Genomic DNA, 17,709 nt, shown 5'->3' with positions numbered 1-17,709 from the left:
CCACCAGGTCCACGTGGACGTGGTCAAACCGGCGTTCCGGCACCGTGAACGGGGCCAACGGGGCCTGGGTGTGCCGGTGCACCTTGGCGCGCTGGCACGCGAGGCATGTCCTGGCCCAGCCGCGGACGGCCTTCCGGAGGCCATGCCAGACGAACTTGTCGGCGATCAGCCTTTGGGAGGCCCTCGCGCCCGGGTGGGACAGGCCGTGGATGGCGTCAAACACCTGGCGCTGCCAGCCCGCGGGCACAATGGGGCGAGGACGCCCGAGGGAGACGTCGCACAAGAGGGCCGCGCCCGCGCCGTCGAACGGCACCTCGGTGACGCGGAGGCCCGTGACGGCGGTCCGCAAGGCCTGGACGTCGGGGTCAGCGGCCTGGTCCGCTGCCATCCGGGCATAGTCGATGCCGAGGTGGACTGCGTCGGCGACGGCCCGGGAAAGGCAATCCGCAACCGGGTTGTCCTTCCCCGCGACGTGCTGGATGTCCGTCGTGTACTCGGACACGGCCGAGAGGTGACGCTGCTGCCGGGCCGACCACGGCTCGGTGACCTTGCCCATCGCGAAGATCAGCGGCTTGTGGTCGACGAAGGCAGTGAACGCCCGGCCCTCGAGCAGATGGCGGAAGTGCCTGACCGCCAAGTGAAGTCCGAGCAACTCGCGGTCGAAGGTACTGTAACGGCGTTCGGGCGGGCGAAGCTGCCGGCTAAAGAACGCCAGCGGTTGCCAAGCTCCACGCACCCATTGCTCGTGCACCGCGCCCACCGCGTAGTCCGAGGCATCGGTGGTGAGGGCGATCGGTGCATCGGGCGCCGGGTGCGCGAGCATGGTGGCGTTAGCCAAGGCGAGCTTCGCGCCCGTGAACGCCGTGTCCATCTGCTCGGTCCAGGTAACGTCGCCTTTGCCCGGCTTACCTCGGAGAGCTTCGTGCAGGGGGCGCAGGAGCTGGGCGATACGGGGCAGGAACCGATGGTAAAAGTTCACCATGCCCAGGAACTCCTGCAGCCCTCTGATCGTGCGGGGGCGCGGAAACCCCTTCACCGCCTCCACCTTGGCCGGCAGGGGGACGGCTCCGTGCCTGGTGACACGGTGCCCCAGAAAATCGATTGTGGCGGCGCCGAACCGGCACTTTGCGGGGTTCACAATCAGGCCATGCTGGCCCAGGCGTTCGAAGAGCGTGCGGAGGTGGCGTAGGTGCTCTTCGCGGGACGCGCTGGCGACGAGGATATCGTCCAGGTAGACGTAGACAAAATCCAAGTCGCGCAGGACGCTGTCCATCAGTCGCTGGAACGCCTGAGCCGCATTCTTCAGACCGAAGGGCATGCGCAGGAACTCGAAGAGTCCGAATGGCGTGATGACCGCCGTCTTCGGGACGTCCTCCGGCCTGACGGGGACCTGATGGTAGCCGCGTATGAGGTCCACCTTCGAGAAGAAGGACCTGCCCGCCAAACGGGCGGAGAAGTCCTGAATGTGGGGGACGGGGTAGCGGTCGGGAGTCGTGGCGTCATTGAGACGGCGATAGTCCCCGCCCGGTCGCCATCCCCCGCCGGGCTTCGGCACGATGTGCAGCGGCGACGCCCAAGCGCTCTCTGAGCGCCGAACGATGCCGAGTCGCTCCAGGGTAGCGAACACCGCTTTTGCCACCGCCAGCTTCGTCGGCTCGAGGCGGCGTGCCCGGGCGTAGACCGGTGGCCCGACGGTGGGGATGTGATGGGCCACCCCGTGCTTGACGGCCCCCGCCGAGAAGGTGGGCCGCGTGAGGGCCGGGAAGCCGGCGAGGAGGCGGGTGAATGCGTCCGCTGCCGGAAGCGTACAGACCAACGTGGCCGGAACCGAATCGTTCGGCAAGCCGCTTGGCAAGCCGCTCGTTGAGCTGGGCAACGGACATGCGAGCGAGCTGAACGTCTCGGCCTGGACAAGCCGTCTGCGCTTGACGTCGACCAGGAGCCCATTAGCGCACAGGAAGTCCGCGCCAAGCAGTGCCATGGGCACGTCGGCGGTGACGAACGTCCATCGGAAAACCTGCCCTCCAAACCGCAGAGAGAGGCAGCGTTTTCCGTACGTACGGATGGGCGTCCCGTTCGCGGCAAGCAGTGCGGGGCCCCCACCCGCGGCGTGCTTGTCTGACGTGCCGGCGGGAATGACACTCACCTGTGCTCCCGTGTCGCACAGGTAACGGCGCCCGGAGAAGGTGTCCGTTATGAACAGCAGGCTGCTCGAACGGCCGGCGCTCATCGCCACAATTGAGCGCCGGCCCGGGCGTTTCCCGACCCGTTGAAGGAGCACGGCGGATGACACCGCCGAGCTTCGTGGCCGAACTTGGCGTGGAACCAGCACCAGGTGGTGGAGCTGGAGGAGCGCGGCTGGCTCCGCCAGGCCGGTGGAGTCGACGGGTTTCCCCGCGGTGGCGGTTTTCGCCGCGGCGGTGGGCGGGGCGTGGCGGCGTTCACGAGGTGCGTTAGCGTATCAGCATGCTGCTGAACCTCAGCGTGCTGTAGAAGATGATGCTGTGGAACATCAGCGTCGAAGGCCGTGACGGCCACGCCAACGCTCGCCCGCGTGTCCGAAGCGGCGAAGTACTTGTCCGCCTCGGCCGCCAATGCTCGGGGTTCCGTTAGCCCGGTCCCGGCCAACGCGAGGCGAACCTGCGCTGGAAGTTGGCGACGGAAAAGCGCCCGGAATAGCGAACCGGGGGCTTCGTCGCCCAACAGTGACAGCATATGGTCCATTCGGACCGACGGGCGCGTCTCACCGAGCTCGGGGAGATCCAGGAGGCGATCGGCCCGTGCGTCGTCCGTGAGGCCGAACGTGGCTAGGAGTAGCCGCTTGAGTGCCTCGTACTTGTGGCCGTCCGGTGGGTGGCGAAGGACGGACACAACTCGAGCGGCCGTGCCGGGCCCGAGGGAGGCGACGACATGGCAGTAGCGCAGGTCGTCGTTGGTGAGGCGCCGAAGCTGAAATTGGGCTTCGGCTTGAACGAACCAGACTTCGGCCTGGGCCTCCCAAAATTCGGGAAGTTTAATCGCCATTGCCTTGTCGTTGGCCATTGCAATGGCGTCGTGTTCGGAAGGATCGCTACGGCAGATCCAACGTCGAGGGTCACCAGTAAAGCGCGGCGTTACGCGCGCTGCTTGTGAGCAAGGAGGAAGCGGACAAGCGGTAACATATAAACGTCTTTATTGTAAGACTACACTGTAACACTGAACTCCTCCGGGCTGGTCGCCCGGTGTATCTCATGAGGCCACGCCTACCCCTCGGGCGTGGCCACCGCCCACTTAGTGCGTGGAATGATGTCACCACGCCAGTGGGCTTTTGTGTCCGCCACAATAGCCTATTTTACTCCAGGGGGTCCTAGGATTACCCACCCAAAATATCGTTGCGATCAGTTCAGCCGTTTTTGCGGTACCTTCGAACAAACGGACAGACAGACGGACATTTGGTGAATTATCGTAAGATGACCCCCCGAAGTACCGTAGGCAATGATATGTTGAGTGTCGGTGGCTTCGACTTATACCTGGTGTTGGCCTAATGGTGAGGGTGGCGGGCTTGGGATCCTAAGGTACTGAGTTTGAATCCCCTACAGCTGTTGAATTAATACCAGGTGGGGTTTACTCACTCATCGTCATCCTTCTGAGGTCGGCGAAATGAGTACCAGGGTACTGGGTTTTCTCTTGGTGGCAGGATTTGCAGGAGGTTGGTGGCAGGATTTGCACTCTGGCCACCGTAAAAAAAACACCTCATTCCATAGCACACACAGTGGTGTGTGTTGGGATGGTGCTGAGGAGTCGTTCAAGGACGCAGCGACGTGCTAATCCAGTGTACGCTCCCATATATGCACAATAAGGAATTATTGTGCTTATTATTCTTTATTGTGCAAAATTGTGCAAAACAACATTATTGTGCAAAAAAACCTTTTATTTAACTGTGGACCTGATATATATATATATATATATATATATATATATATATATATATATATATATATATATATAATGGTATCTGTAATCTGGTTCTCCAACCTAATGAGCGGACAACATGACGTCATCGCCATGCACGTCCGCCTTGCCTGCAAAGTTCCAGAGGAACCATCTAGCAGTGCGTCATTACGGATTATAAATACAGATACTGTCACAAGTGCATGCAAAACTCACAGTTACCGACCTGGTTTCGCCCTTGTTGGGGCTTCATCAGGGCAACGCAGTGAGGCTTTCCATACACTTGTAACTCTGTGACCCTTTCGGTTTTTATATCAGTCACTATGCGACCTTCATATCATCAGTGGAGAACCGCCAGCAAGGTGTCCCATACAGCTGCTGCTGCACCTTGCTGGGAGCGATACGCACCGCCTGCCACGCGGTGACGTTATCTCTGGTATCCACTCATCATATGGAGTCGACCTGGTTGCGGTTGGGAGTTACTAATAATGGTATCTGTAATCTGGTTCTCCAACCTAATGAGCGGACAACATGACGTCATCGCCATGCACGTCCGCCTTGCCTGCAAAGTTCCAGAGGAACCATCTAGCAGTGCGTCATTACGGATTATAAATACAGATACTGTCACAAGTGCATGCAAAACTCACAGTTACCGACCTGGTTTCGCCCTTGTTGGGGCTTCATCAGGGCAACGCAGTGAGGCTTTCCATACACTTGTAACTCTGTGACCCTTTCGGTTTTTATATCAGTCACTATGCGACCTTCATATCATCAGTGGAGAACCGCCAGCAAGGTGTCCCATACAGCTGCTGCTGCACCTTGCTGGGAGCGATACGCACCGCCTGCCACGCGGTGACGTTATCTCTGGTATCCACTCATCACATGGAGTCGACCTGGTTGCGGTTGGGAGTTACTAATAATGGTATCTGTAATCTGGTTCTCCAACCTAATGAGCGGACAACATGACGTCATCGCCATGCACGTCCGCCTTGCCTGCAAAGTTCCAGAGGAACCATCTAGCAGTGCGTCATTACGGATTATAAATACGGATACTGTCACAAGTGCATGCAAAACTCACAGTTACCGACCTGGTTTCGCCCTTGTTGGGGCTTCATCAGGGCAACGCAGTGAGGCTTTCCATACACTTGTAACTCTGTGACCCTTTCGGTTTTTATATCAGTCACTATGCGACCTTCATATCATCAGTGGAGAACCGCCAGCAAGGTGTCCCATACAGCTGCTGCTGCACCTTGCTGGGAGCGATACGCACCGCCTGCCACGCGGTGACGTTATCTCTGGTATCCACTCATCATATGGAGTCGACCTGGTTGCGGTTGGGAGTTACTAATAATGGTATCTGTAATCTGGTTCTCCAACCTAATGAGCGGACAACATGACGTCATCGCCATGCACGTCCGCCTTGCCTGCAAAGTTCCAGAGGAACCATCTAGCAGTGCGTCATTACGGATTATAAATACAGATACTGTCACAAGTGCATGCAAAACTCACAGTTACCGACCTGGTTTCGCCCTTGTTGGGGCTTCATCAGGGCAACGCAGTGAGGCTTTCCATACACTTGTAACTCTGTGACCCTTTCGGTTTTTATATCAGTCACTATGCGACCTTCATATCATCAGTGGAGAACCGCCAGCAAGGTGTCCCATACAGCTGCTGCTGCACCTTGCTGGGAGCGATACGCACCGCCTGCCACGCGGTGACGTTATCTCTGGTATCCACTCATCATATGGAGTCGACCTGGTTGCGGTTGGGAGTTACTAATAATGGTATCTGTAATCTGGTTCTCCAACCTAATGAGCGGACAACATGACGTCATCGCCATGCACGTCCGCCTTGCCTGCAAAGTTCCAGAGGAACCATCTAGCAGTGCGTCATTACGGATTATAAATACAGATACTGTCACAAGTGCATGCAAAACTCACAGTTACCGACCTGGTTTCGCCCTTGTTGGGGCTTCATCAGGGCAACGCAGTGAGGCTTTCCATACGCAGTGAGGAAAGCCTCACCCGATTCCTTAAACGTTGGCCAAATCGTGCCACCGGTATTCAATGAGGGAAAAGACAAAGACGACACGGATGTGAAGAAGAGGAAGACGAAGGCAAACTCCCAACCGCAACCAGGTCGACTCCATATGATGAGTGGATACCAGAGATAACGTCACCGCGTGGCAGGCGGTGCGTATCGCTCCCAGCAAGGTGCAGCAGCAGCTGTATGGGACACCTTGCTGGCGGTTCTCCACTGATGATATGAAGGTCGCATAGTGACTGATATAAAAACCGAAAGGGTCACAGAGTTACAAGTGTATGGAAAGCCTCACTGCGTTGCCCTGATGAAGCCCCAACAAGGGCGAAACCAGGTCGGTAACTGTGAGTTTTGCATGCACTTGTGACAGTATCTGTATTTATAATCCGTAATGACGCACTGCTAGATGGTTCCTCTGGAACTTTGCAGGCAAGGCGGACGTGCATGGCGATGACGTCATGTTGTCCGCTCATTAGGTTGGAGAACCAGATTACAGATACCATTATTAGTAACTCCCAACCGCAACCAGGTCGACTCCATATGATGAGTGGATACCAGAGATAACGTCACCGCGTGGCAGGCGGTGCGTATCGCTCCCAGCAAGGTGCAGCAGCAGCTGTATGGGACACCTTGCTGGCGGTTCTCCACTGATGATATGAAGGTCGCATAGTGACTGATATATATATATATATATATATATATATATATATATATATATATATATATATATATATATTTTTATATATATATATATATATATATATATATATATATATATATATATATTGTTACGGAACCCAACGTCGGCCTATGGTTCCCCTTTGAGGGGGGATTAGTCCCCTCGTTTGTTACTGACCGACGTGGTCCCTGAAGCTGCACCGCGGCCTCCGGAAAGGCACAGGCACCTCCGGAAAGGCACCTCCGGAAAGGCACAGCCCCGTTCGTACCGCGGATAAGATGTTACTGGATTGCCGAGCGGATGGCAGCCGCGGCCCGAACCGTTAACAATGACTAGACCCGATTCCTTAAACGTTGGCCAAATCGTGCTACCGGTATTCAATGAGGGAAAAGACAAAGACGACACGGATGTGAAGAAGAGGAAGACGAAGGCAAAAGGTTGGAAATACTACTATGATTTATTATTACTATTTACACAATGAAAGAAACCAAGGAAGAAGGAAGGATAATAAAATAATGCAGAAAGAGGGACGGACCAGAAGGACACAGTGAAACTTAGCTTACCTATGCAGTCTTACTTAACCCAGGACAGAACAAACAAAGATGGACTCACACGAATGGGGAATGGAGGCAGGAACGACTGGAAGGAGGAATGGGAAGGTTCAGCTGGGGCAGATGGTTCGGGCTTGGTCCCGCACGGGACGTCGGGCTGGACCTCGACGGCCACCGATGCCACCGCAATCTGGTTCCCACGGGGTAACGGGTCGAAGCTGCCTGGTGGAGTCAACGCTGCTTGTGGAGCCAAAGCTGCTGGTGGAGCCAAAACTGCTGGTGGAGCCAAACTGCTGGTGGAGCCAAACTGCTTCTCTGGCTCACCTCAGGACGCGTCTCCCTTCTCTCTCCGAGGGCTCGTCTCACTCATCTGCTGTCCCTGGCGCAACTCTTAGAACTCTGAACTCATCTGCCGTCTCTGGCGCAACTCTTTCTTGGACCTTATTGAAAGGCTTCCGCGCGCACTTATATAACGCCTCGGGCGATCAAGCCGCCGGCCTCCAGGACACGCCCATCGGTGAGCTCGCCTCGGCCCTGATTGGTGGGCACGGGCTCTCTGGCTCCACCCTTGATGACGATGGGCGGGCACGCCCTTCTTCTCCGAGTTGGAGCACATGGGCAATGGCGGCGAATGCAGTTGGCAATAGAGGCTTTGGGAATGGGGCTGAAAGGGGATCTATCTATTTGAATTCGGTGCAATGGAGTGTCAATTAATGGAAGACACAGCCTTAACCAACATAGAATAAGGAAATAAACTACCAAGAAGGAGAAAATCTATGATTGGCTAACATGATTGTTTATGACCTAATTACGGGACACACTTTGACCTTTATACACAACTGGAGGAAGGAGGGTGATATTTTACAATGTACTACACAATAAAAAAACACAATTCTCATATCCACAACAATATATATATATACATTGCCCATATATACGTATATATATATATAATTAGGGTGGGCTTCAAAAAATCAAAATGCAGATTTTCTCCGGGACATGGTCTATGTTTGTTCCTTTTGGTGTCAAAGGAAACCACACCAAATTTGAATGGAATCCAATAATATTTAGGGGTGCCACATCAGTGATGAATTTTCCCCCATGCAAAAATAGGAATTCCCATTTTTTGGGCTGTATATACACAAAATAAATACACAATTATATAATATATACATTAAATATGATATTAAAAATAAATATATAGTAAATATACATTAAATAATAATAATATATATTAAAGCGCGGCGTTACGCGCGCTGCTTGCGAGCAAGGAGGAAGCGGACAAGCGGTAACTTATAAGCGTCTTTATTTCAGGAGCTCACTGTAACACTAAGCTGCTCAGGGCTGCGCGCCCCGTGTATATCGTGAGGCCACGCCTCTCTCCCTGGCGTGGCCCATCCCCACTTGGTGTGCGGGGTGATGTCACCACATCAGTGCTTTCGTGTCCGCCACACGCGCCCCCCCAGAATCCCCGCGCACCTGAAGGGTCAGTTTGCGGGGCAAACGGATGACCCGGCCGAAGCGCCCCCTGGCGACTGGCGGCGTCTGGGATGCAGGGATGCCATCTGGGATGCCTCCGGCTGCAGGTCCGTGGGGCGGCGGGGCTGGGCGGTGCCGGGGGTCCGCCCGCAGGGGGGTGGCCCCGACGCGGGGGTCGGGCCACTGGCGGTGGATGGTCCACATCGAGGTGGGCCGGCTTGAGGCGGTCTACAGAAACGCGGTCAGGAGTACCGCCGATGTCCAGGGTGAAGTGCTTCGCCCCGGTCTCCAGCACGCGGAAAGGCCCGTCGTACGGGGGCCGCAGTGGTGTCCGGTGGGCATCGTGGCGGACGAAGACGTACTCCGCCGTGCGAAGCTCCGGGGCGACGTGTGTCGGTGGATGCCCGTGGCATGCCGTTGGCACCGGGGCGAACCTCTGGGCGGTCTCTTGCAGAGCAGAGCGCTGCTGTGCCGCGGACCATGGTGCCGTGGAGTCGGGGAGGAACTCGCCCGGCACCCGCAGCGGTTGCCCGAAGACCAACTCCGCCGCGGATGCGCGCAGGTCCTCCTTGGGCGCCGTCCGGAGGCCCAGCAGGACCCAGGGGAGCCTGTCGACCCAGCCGCTGTCGCGGAGGGTGGCCCGGAGCACGGCCTTCAATGAGCGGTGAAATCGCTCACACAGGCCGTTAGCCTGGGGGTGGTAGGCCGTGGTTCGGTGCAGCCGGACCCCGAGCCCCTGCGCGACCGCCCCCCAGAACTCCGAGGTGAACTGGGGGCCGCGGTCGGACGAGATGTCTGAGGGGGCGCCGAACCGGGCGACCCAGGTGGCGATGAAAGCCTGCGCGACATCGGCCACCGTCGTCGACGCCAAGGGCACGGCCTCCGGCCACCGGGTGGTGCGGTCCACCATGGTGAGGACGTGGGTGAAACCCCGCGAGGGGGGCAGAGGTCCCACCAGGTCCACGTGGACGTGGTCAAACCGGCGTTCCGGCACCGTGAACGGGGCCAACGGGGCCTGGGTTTGCCGGTGCACCTTGGCGCGCTGGCACGCGAGGCACGTCCTGGCCCAGCCGCGGACGGCCTTCCGGAGGCCATGCCAGACGAGCTTGTCGGCGATCAACCTTTGGGAGGCCCTCGCGCCCGGGTGGGACAGGCCGTGGATGGCGTCAAACACCTGGCGCTGCCAGCCCGCGGGCACGATGGGGGCGAGGACGCCCGAGGGAGACGTCGCACAAGAGGGCCGCGCCCGCGCCGTCGAACGGCACCTCGGTGACGCGGAGGCCCATGACGGCGGTCCGCAAGGCCTGGATGTCGGGGTCAGCGGCCTGGTCCGCTGCCATCCGGGCATAGTCGATGCCGAGGTGGACTGCGTGGGCGACGGCCCGGGAAAGGCAATCCGCCACCGGGTTGTCCTTCCCCGCGACGTGCCGGATGTCCGTCGTGTACTCGGACACGGCCGAGAGGTGACGCTGCTGCCGGGCCGACCACGGCTCGGTGACCTTGCCCATCGCGAAGATCAGCGGCTTGTGGTCGACGAAGGCCGTGAACGCACGGCCCTCGAGCAGATGGCGGAAGTGCCTGACCGCCAAGTGAAGCCCGAGCAACTCGCGGTCGAAGGTACTGTAACGGCGTTCGGGTGGGCGAAGCTGCCGGCTAAAGAACGCCAGCGGTTGCCAAGCTCCACGCACCCATTGCTCGTGCACCGCGCCCACCGCGTAGTCCGAGGCGTCGGTGGTGAGGGCGATCGGTGCATCGGGCGCCGGGTGCGCGAGCATGGTGGCGTTAGCCAAGGCGAGCTTCGCGGATGATGTCCATCTGCTCGGTCCAGGTAACGTCGCCTTTGCCCGGCTTACCTCGGAGAGCTTCGTGCAGGGGGCGCAGGAGGTGGGCGATACGGGGCAGGAACCGATGGTAAAAGTTCACCATGCCCAGGAACTCCTGCAGCCCTCTGATCGTGCGGGGGCGCGGAAACCCCTTCACCGCCTCCACCTTGGCCGGCAAGGGGACGGCTCCGTGCCTGGTGACACGGTGCCCCAGAAAATCGATTATGGCGGCGCCGAACCGGCACTTTGCGGGGTTCACAATCAGGCCATGCTGGCCCAGGCGTTCGAAGAGCGTGCGGAGGTGGCGTAGGTGCTCTTCGCGGGACGCGCTGGCGACGAGGATATCGTCCAGGTAGACGTAGACAAAATCCAAGTCGCGCAGGACGCTGTCCATCAGTCGCTGGAACGCCTGAGCCGCATTCTTCAGACCGAAGGGCATCCGCAGGAACTCGAAGAGTCCGAATGGCGTGATGACCGCCATCTTCGGGACGTCCTCCGGCCTGACGGGGACCTGATGGTAGCCGCGTATGAGGTCCACCTTCGAGAAGAAGGACATGCCCGCCAAACGGGCGGAAAAGTCCTGAATGTGGGGGACGGGGTAGCGGTCGGGAGTCGTGGCGTCATTGAGACGGCGATAGTCCCCGCACGGTCGCCATCCCCCGCCGGGCTTCGGCACGATGTGCAGCGGCGACGCCCAAGCGCTCTCTGAGCGCCGAACGATGCCGAGTCGCTCCAGGGCAGCGAACACCGCTTTTGCCACCGCCAGCTTCGTCGGCTCGAGGCGGCGTGCCCGGGCGTAGACCGGTGGCCCGACGGTGGGGATGTGATGGGCCACCCCGTGCTTGACGGCCCCCGCCGAGAAGGTGGGCCGCGTGAGGGCCGGGAAGCCGGCGAGGAGGCGGGTGAATGCGTCCGCTGCCGGAAGCGTACAGACCAACGTGGCCGGAACCGAACCGTTTGGCAAGCCGCTTGGCAAGCCGCTCGTTGAACTGCTCGACGAGCTGGGCAGCGCACAAGCGAGCGGGCTGAACGTCTCGGCCTGGACAAGCCGTCTGCGCTTTACGTCGACCAGGAGCCCATTAGCGCACAGGAAGTCCGCGCCAAGCAGTGCCATGGGCACGTCGGCGGTGACGAACGTCCATCGGAAAACCTGCCCTCCAAACCGCAGAGAGAGGCAGCGTTTTCCATACGTACGGATGGGCGTCCCGTTCGCGGCAAGCAGTGCGGGGCCCCCGCCCGCGGCGTGCTTGTCTGACTTACCGGGGGGAACGACACTCACCTGCGCTCCCGTGTCGCACAGGTAACGGCGCCCGGATAAGGTGTCCGTTATGAACAGCAGGCTGCTCGAACGGCCGGTGCTCATCGCCACTATTGAGCACCGGCCCGGGCGTTTCCCGACCTGTTGAAGGAGCATGGCGGATGACACTGCCGAGCCTCGTGGCCGAACTTGGCGTGGAACCAGCACCAGGTGGTGGAGCTGGAGGAGCGCGGCTGGCTCCGCCAGGCCGGTGGAGTTGGCGGGTTTCCCCGCGGTGGCGGTTTTCGCCGCGGCGGTGGGCGGGGCGTGGCGGCGGTCACGAGGTGTGGATCAGCATGCTGCGTATGCTGTGTAAGCTAATGCTGTGGATCAGCATCATCAGCAGCATCAGCCTCAAGGTCCGTGACGGCCGCAAAGTACCTGTCCGCCTCGGCTGCCAATGCTCGGGGTTCCGTTAGCGCGGTCCCGGCCAACGCGAGGCGAACCTGCGCTGGAAGTTGGCGACGGAAAAGCGCCCGGAATAGAGAACCGGGGGCTTCGTCGCCCAGCAGTGACAGCATATGGTCCATTCGGACCGACGGGCGCGTGTCGCTGAGCTCGGGGAGATCCAGGAGGCGGTCGGCCCGTGCGTCGTCCGTGAGGCCGAACGTGGCTAGGAGTAGCCGCTTGAGTGCCTCGTACTTGTGGCCGTCCGGTGGGTGGCGAAGGACGGACACAACTCGAGCGGCCGTGCCGGGCCCGAGGGAGGCGACGACGTGGCAGTAGCGCGTGTCGTCGCCGGTGAGGCGCCGAAGCTGAAATTGGGCTTCGGCTTGGACGAACCAGACTTCGGCCTGGGCCTCCCAAAATTCGGGAAGTTTGATGAAGTTGGCCATGGCAATGGCGTCGTGTGTGGAAGGATCGCTCCGGCAGATCCAACGTCGAGGGTCACCAGTAAAGCGCGGTGTTACGCGCGCTGCTTGCGAGCAAGGAGGAAGCGGACAAGCGGTAACTTATAAAGTTATAAGCGTCTTTATTTCAGGAGCTCACTGTAACACTAAGCTGCTCAGGGCTGCACGCCCCGTGTATATCGTGAGGCCACGCCTCTCTCCCTGGCGTGGCCCATCCCCACTTGGTGTGCAGGGTGATGTCACCACGTCAGTGCTTTCATGTCCACCACAATATTATATTATACATTATATATACAATTATACGATAGACAATTATACAAATATAGACAAATATAATACATTAAATAATATATTAAAAATAAATATAATATATTAAAATTTAAATATAATAAATAAATATATAGTTATACAATATATATACATTATAATTAAATATACATTAAATTTATACATAAAATATACATTAAATAATAAATATACATAAATACACATTATACATTATATATATAGTTATCTACAATATATTATACATACAGTTTTGAGACTTCCTATGATCACTATCTGGGCAATTTTCATGCATGTTTTGTACAGGTTCCCGGGGTCAGGGGTACGCTTTTTTAGTGTGTAATATGTAGGCCTAACTTATTGACTGTGGCTCTTTTGTAGAGAGTGACCCTGTGGAGTAAGAATTAACAGGATTTTAACCACATTCTTGCGTATTTTGCAGATATGGCATGTGCTAGTACCAGTGTTTCATTGAAAACTCGGGCTCAGGATAATGTGTATCTCATTGGGTCCACTTCTGGAGATGCCATCAAAGGTGCCAAGCTCCCGACTGTGCATCAATCTCTTGTCCTGTTTTTCCATCACCTGAAGAAGGAGAATCGCACTGCCCGGGAGAGTGCAACCCTCACCATTGAAGAGGTTGTGAAGTTCTGGGAAAAAGCTCACCTACCTACAACGACGAAGCAGCACTGCATCCATCGTTTGGAGAGGCTATATGAAGAATGGAGGAGCCTCCAAAAAGGTGCAAAGCGGGGTGGTGCGACCCAAGAGAAAAAGGAAGCATCCTTCAAGGCCTCCTTGGAGAAGACGTTTGATCTTAGGCATGCACATTCGGAGGCCATAATCACCAACCCCGAGGACAGGAAGTTTCTTCACGATCAATTCTCAGAGAGGAAGGCTTCAATGGGATCTGTAGACACTGTGTTGGAAGCAAAAACGAAGCGAAAGAAAGAAAGGGAAGAAAAGGAGAAGACTAAGGCAGAGAAGGAAAATAAGAGACAGGAAATGGTCATGAAGGGTGCTACTGCTATGGAAGTCACAGACTCAGACTCTGACTCTGAGACCACGGCACAGGCTGGTTCTTCATCATCTGATGGTGGGATATCTCGTCCCAAGAAAAGAAGGCCTATCAACATTGTCACTCCTGAAGTCGCAGCTTCTTTGGATCGTACGAAAACAAGTGACGGAATGGCTGTCCACAACTTGGCATCCATTTGTAGAGCAGTAGGATGGGATCCTGCAGAGCTGGCACTGAACCGATGGACAGTGCGGCGGAATCGCATGATGCATCGATGCAAAACCATGGACGAAATAAAAGAAGCATTTCATCATAATGTGCAGGGTCCTTTAGTGGTCCATTGGGATGGAAAGCTTCTTCCCGATGTCACTGGAGATTTTGTGCATGTGAAGGTGGATCGTCTTCCAATCCTTGTGTCCAACCAGTACCATGGAATGGAGCAGCTGTTGAATGTTCCCAAGTTACCTGACGGGGGAGGAGAAGCTATGGCAACCGCTGTAGTGGACACACTGAAGAGCTGGAACCTTGTGGGCAAGGTGAAGGCTTTGTCTTTTGACACAACGGCCAGCAATTCAGGTGTTCGTGGAGGGGCTGCTGTCCTCATTGAAAAGAAGCTACAGACTGAACTAATTCAATTGGCTTGCCGCCATCATGCGCACGAAATCATTCTGGGAGATGTTTTCACCACTTTTCGGTCCTTCATCAGGCCCTGACAACCAGCTTTTTAAGCGGTTTCAGGCGGAGTGGCCGTCCATTGCCCATCACCAACCAAAAAATGGATTCACAGATCCTGATACGGCAGCTGAGTTTGCACAGAACAATGACATGATGGATGAAGCTCTGGAATTTGCTCTTGTGTGTTTGAAAGATCAGCAGCCACGAGATGATTATCGTGAACTCCTAGAACTGACTGTCATCTACATGGGAGGAATCCCACCTCGTGGAATCCGGATCATGGCTCCAGGAGCAATGCACAGAGCCAGATGGATGGCAAAAGAACTATATTCACTACAGGTGTTCATGTTTCGGTCAGAGTTCCACTTGACACTTCGAGAGGCGAGAGAACTCCGAGCCTTCAACATTTTTGTCTGCCTTGTGTATGTACAGGCTTGGTTTCGGGCTCCACAAGCTATTGAGGCTCCCCTGAATGACATTAACCTCTTCAAGAAGTTGGAAAAGTTTGAACAAATCAATCAGAAGATGGCTCAGGCAGCCTTGAAGGCACTTGGCCGCCACACGTGGTACATGAGCCCAGTACTAGTGGCATTTGCATTCTTTGACACCAGAATTGACAAAGAAAGCAAGATCAATATGATTGAAGCATTGAAAAATGACGGTGAAAACCCCTCTCCAAAGAGACCAGCTATCAAACGAGGAACCGCCCTGTCAATCGCTGGCCTCATAACAAAACACACCAAGCATTTCTTCAGCATCCTAGGGACCCCAACTGATTGGATGGATAAGGATCCTGGTTCATGGGAGCAAGAAACCAGCTTTCAGGAAGCAAAGAAAGCCGCCAGTGGCTTAGTCGTGGTGAACGACAGGGCAGAAAGGGGTGTCGCATTGATACAAGACTACAATAAGCTCCTTACAAAGGATGAAGAGGAAAAGCAAGCTCTGCTCCAAGTTGTTGCTGCTCACAGGAAGATGTACCCCGATGCCAGGAAGGCAACAGTGGTGAAACAGGCCCAGAAATAGGAGTTACATTTCTCATTATATTTGGGTTTTTTAATATTATGTGATATGGTGTCTCTTCATTTTATGAACTGAACATTTGGATTGCTATCATTGAATTTGAGTTTTCATAGCAATATAGTGCTATTTGTGCAGCTATTGTAACTTGTGTTTGCTAGAATACAAAGAAAGTGAGTGGAGGGTGGATTTTCATAAAACAAACTTCTGGTTTTGCTTTCGATCCATATATAGAAAAGTTTTGTAGACACCTTTAGTTTGAAGGCTGATGTGGCACCCCTAAATAAAATCAGATTGCTTTCATATTTGGTGTCTTTTCATTTTGGAACAAAAGGAACAACATAAAGCCATGTCCCAGTAAATATTTTTTTTAAATTATTTTGAGCACCACCCTAATATATATATATATATATATATATATTATATATATATATATATATATATATATATATATATATATATATATATATATATATAATTCCAGTAATCTCTGTCTGTCTGTCTGTACGTTTGTCTGTGACCGCTGTTTCTCGACAACCACGGGTCCGATATACTTTTAACTTGCCAGGTATATTGCTGGGGACCCGAGGATGTGCCTTTTCAAGGTTTCATATTAATCGGACAATTACTTACCGAGCTATGTCCAAAAAACGATTCAACCAATCAGAGAGCAGCGAACGATCGCGTGTGCCGAACGTGGCGGGCACACTCTGCCTCGGATGGCACATTTGAGAGCGTATTCATTTATTTCACGTTTGCAAACTATGTTGGCGTTTAAACTATGTTTTACAACTAATAAAAACGAATTTGCGATTCATTCGCTTTCCTGCGCGTTTGTGCACGCGATGGCGATTTCTTTACCAAACTCCGGAAGCCGTTCGCTTTGGACCAAACCATTGCATGTAAATAGAGGGGGGGGATTGTCACCACTCGCAAGCCGTTCGCTTTGGACCAAACCATTTCATGTAAATAGAGGGGGGGGATATAATTTTAGATATAGATATAGTACGGGCATGCCCTAGTATATATAATCGGGAGATTGAATAAGACGCGGACGTAGCTTCAGGGCTTCGATCTTTAATTCGACAAGCTTTCGACCAACAAAGGTCTTCTTCTGAGTCGGCCCCAAGTTCAACGGAAGTCAACTTGGGGCCGACTCAGAAGAAGACCTTTGTTGGTCGAAAGCTTGTCGAATTAAAGATCGAAGCCCTGAAGCTACGTCCGCGTCTTATTCAATCTCCCGATTATTTATTCAATGCAAATGAGACGCCCTGCTCGTACTGTGGAGTTTCTACTATTTCTCACAGTTATATATATATATATATATATATATATATACATACATACATACACACACACACACACACACACACACACACACACACACACACACACACGCACACACACACACACACACACAGACTTGGCATTTAATATGGAATATGTTTTTTGTGGGGGTGAACTTACTTTTCAAGATGTCTTAGAACCAAAAGTTCATTGGAATTATGTTGAAATTATTCTAGATTTTGTTAATGTGACCTTTAAAAGAAACAAAAACCACATTTGACATTTCGAAACAAATAAATTGACCCTTGAAAGTGATGTAAACTGATATCGAACTCAATTCATGGACAGTACTGTGTTAAACGTCTGTACGTTTTCCAGAAGTATCTCTTTATTTTGCACATTAGCCAAAAATTTTTTTAACAAAAACAAAAGTTAAATTACGACTGGGATTACGGACAGAAAAATTACAGTTCAGTACTTCGTGTAACCCCCACGAGCATTCAGGAGAGCACGTACACGTTGAGGCCTGCTGTTCACGAGATTTGCCAAGGTTTGGACAGGAATCGCTTGCCATGCAGTGACAATAGCCTGCTGCAATTCACGCACAGAGGTCGGCTGCTGGTCCAAGTGGTCGATTTGACGCGTTAATTCTGCCCACAAGTTCTCTATCGGATTCATATCCGGGGACATGGCAGGCCACTCCATATGCTCTACACCACGGTCAGCAAGAAAGTGTTGGATCATGCAAGCACGATGAGGCCGTGCATTGTCATCTTG

At 54.3% G+C, this 17,709-nt stretch overlaps 1 protein-coding gene across 3 annotated transcripts in view; it reads left to right on the top strand.

Annotated features, from left to right (window-relative positions):
• The window catches only part of LOC137427527 (nucleotide-binding oligomerization domain-containing protein 2-like), a 105,743-nt gene that overhangs the window by 81,308 nt on the left and 6,726 nt on the right, over positions 1 to 17,709 (top strand). The window contains exon 12 of one of the 3 annotated variants that reach the window (XM_078778058.1): positions 13,378 to 13,511. The exons of the other annotated variants lie outside the window; for them this stretch is intronic. Within the exon in view, the coding sequence (XP_078634184.1) occupies position 13,378 (1 nt within the window). The 3' untranslated portion in view covers positions 13,379 to 13,511. Of the gene's footprint in view, positions 1 to 13,377; positions 13,512 to 17,709 lie in introns of those variants that run through there. 3 annotated transcript variants of the gene reach the window in all.

The sequence above is a fragment of the Myxine glutinosa genome, chromosome 5, assembly GCF_964187855.1.
Source record: "Myxine glutinosa chromosome 5, kmMyxGlut1.1, whole genome shotgun sequence".
In the NCBI taxonomy this organism is placed as follows: Eukaryota; Metazoa; Chordata; class Myxini; order Myxiniformes; family Myxinidae; genus Myxine; species Myxine glutinosa.
This window is presented reverse-complemented; position numbering and strand designations above follow the sequence as displayed.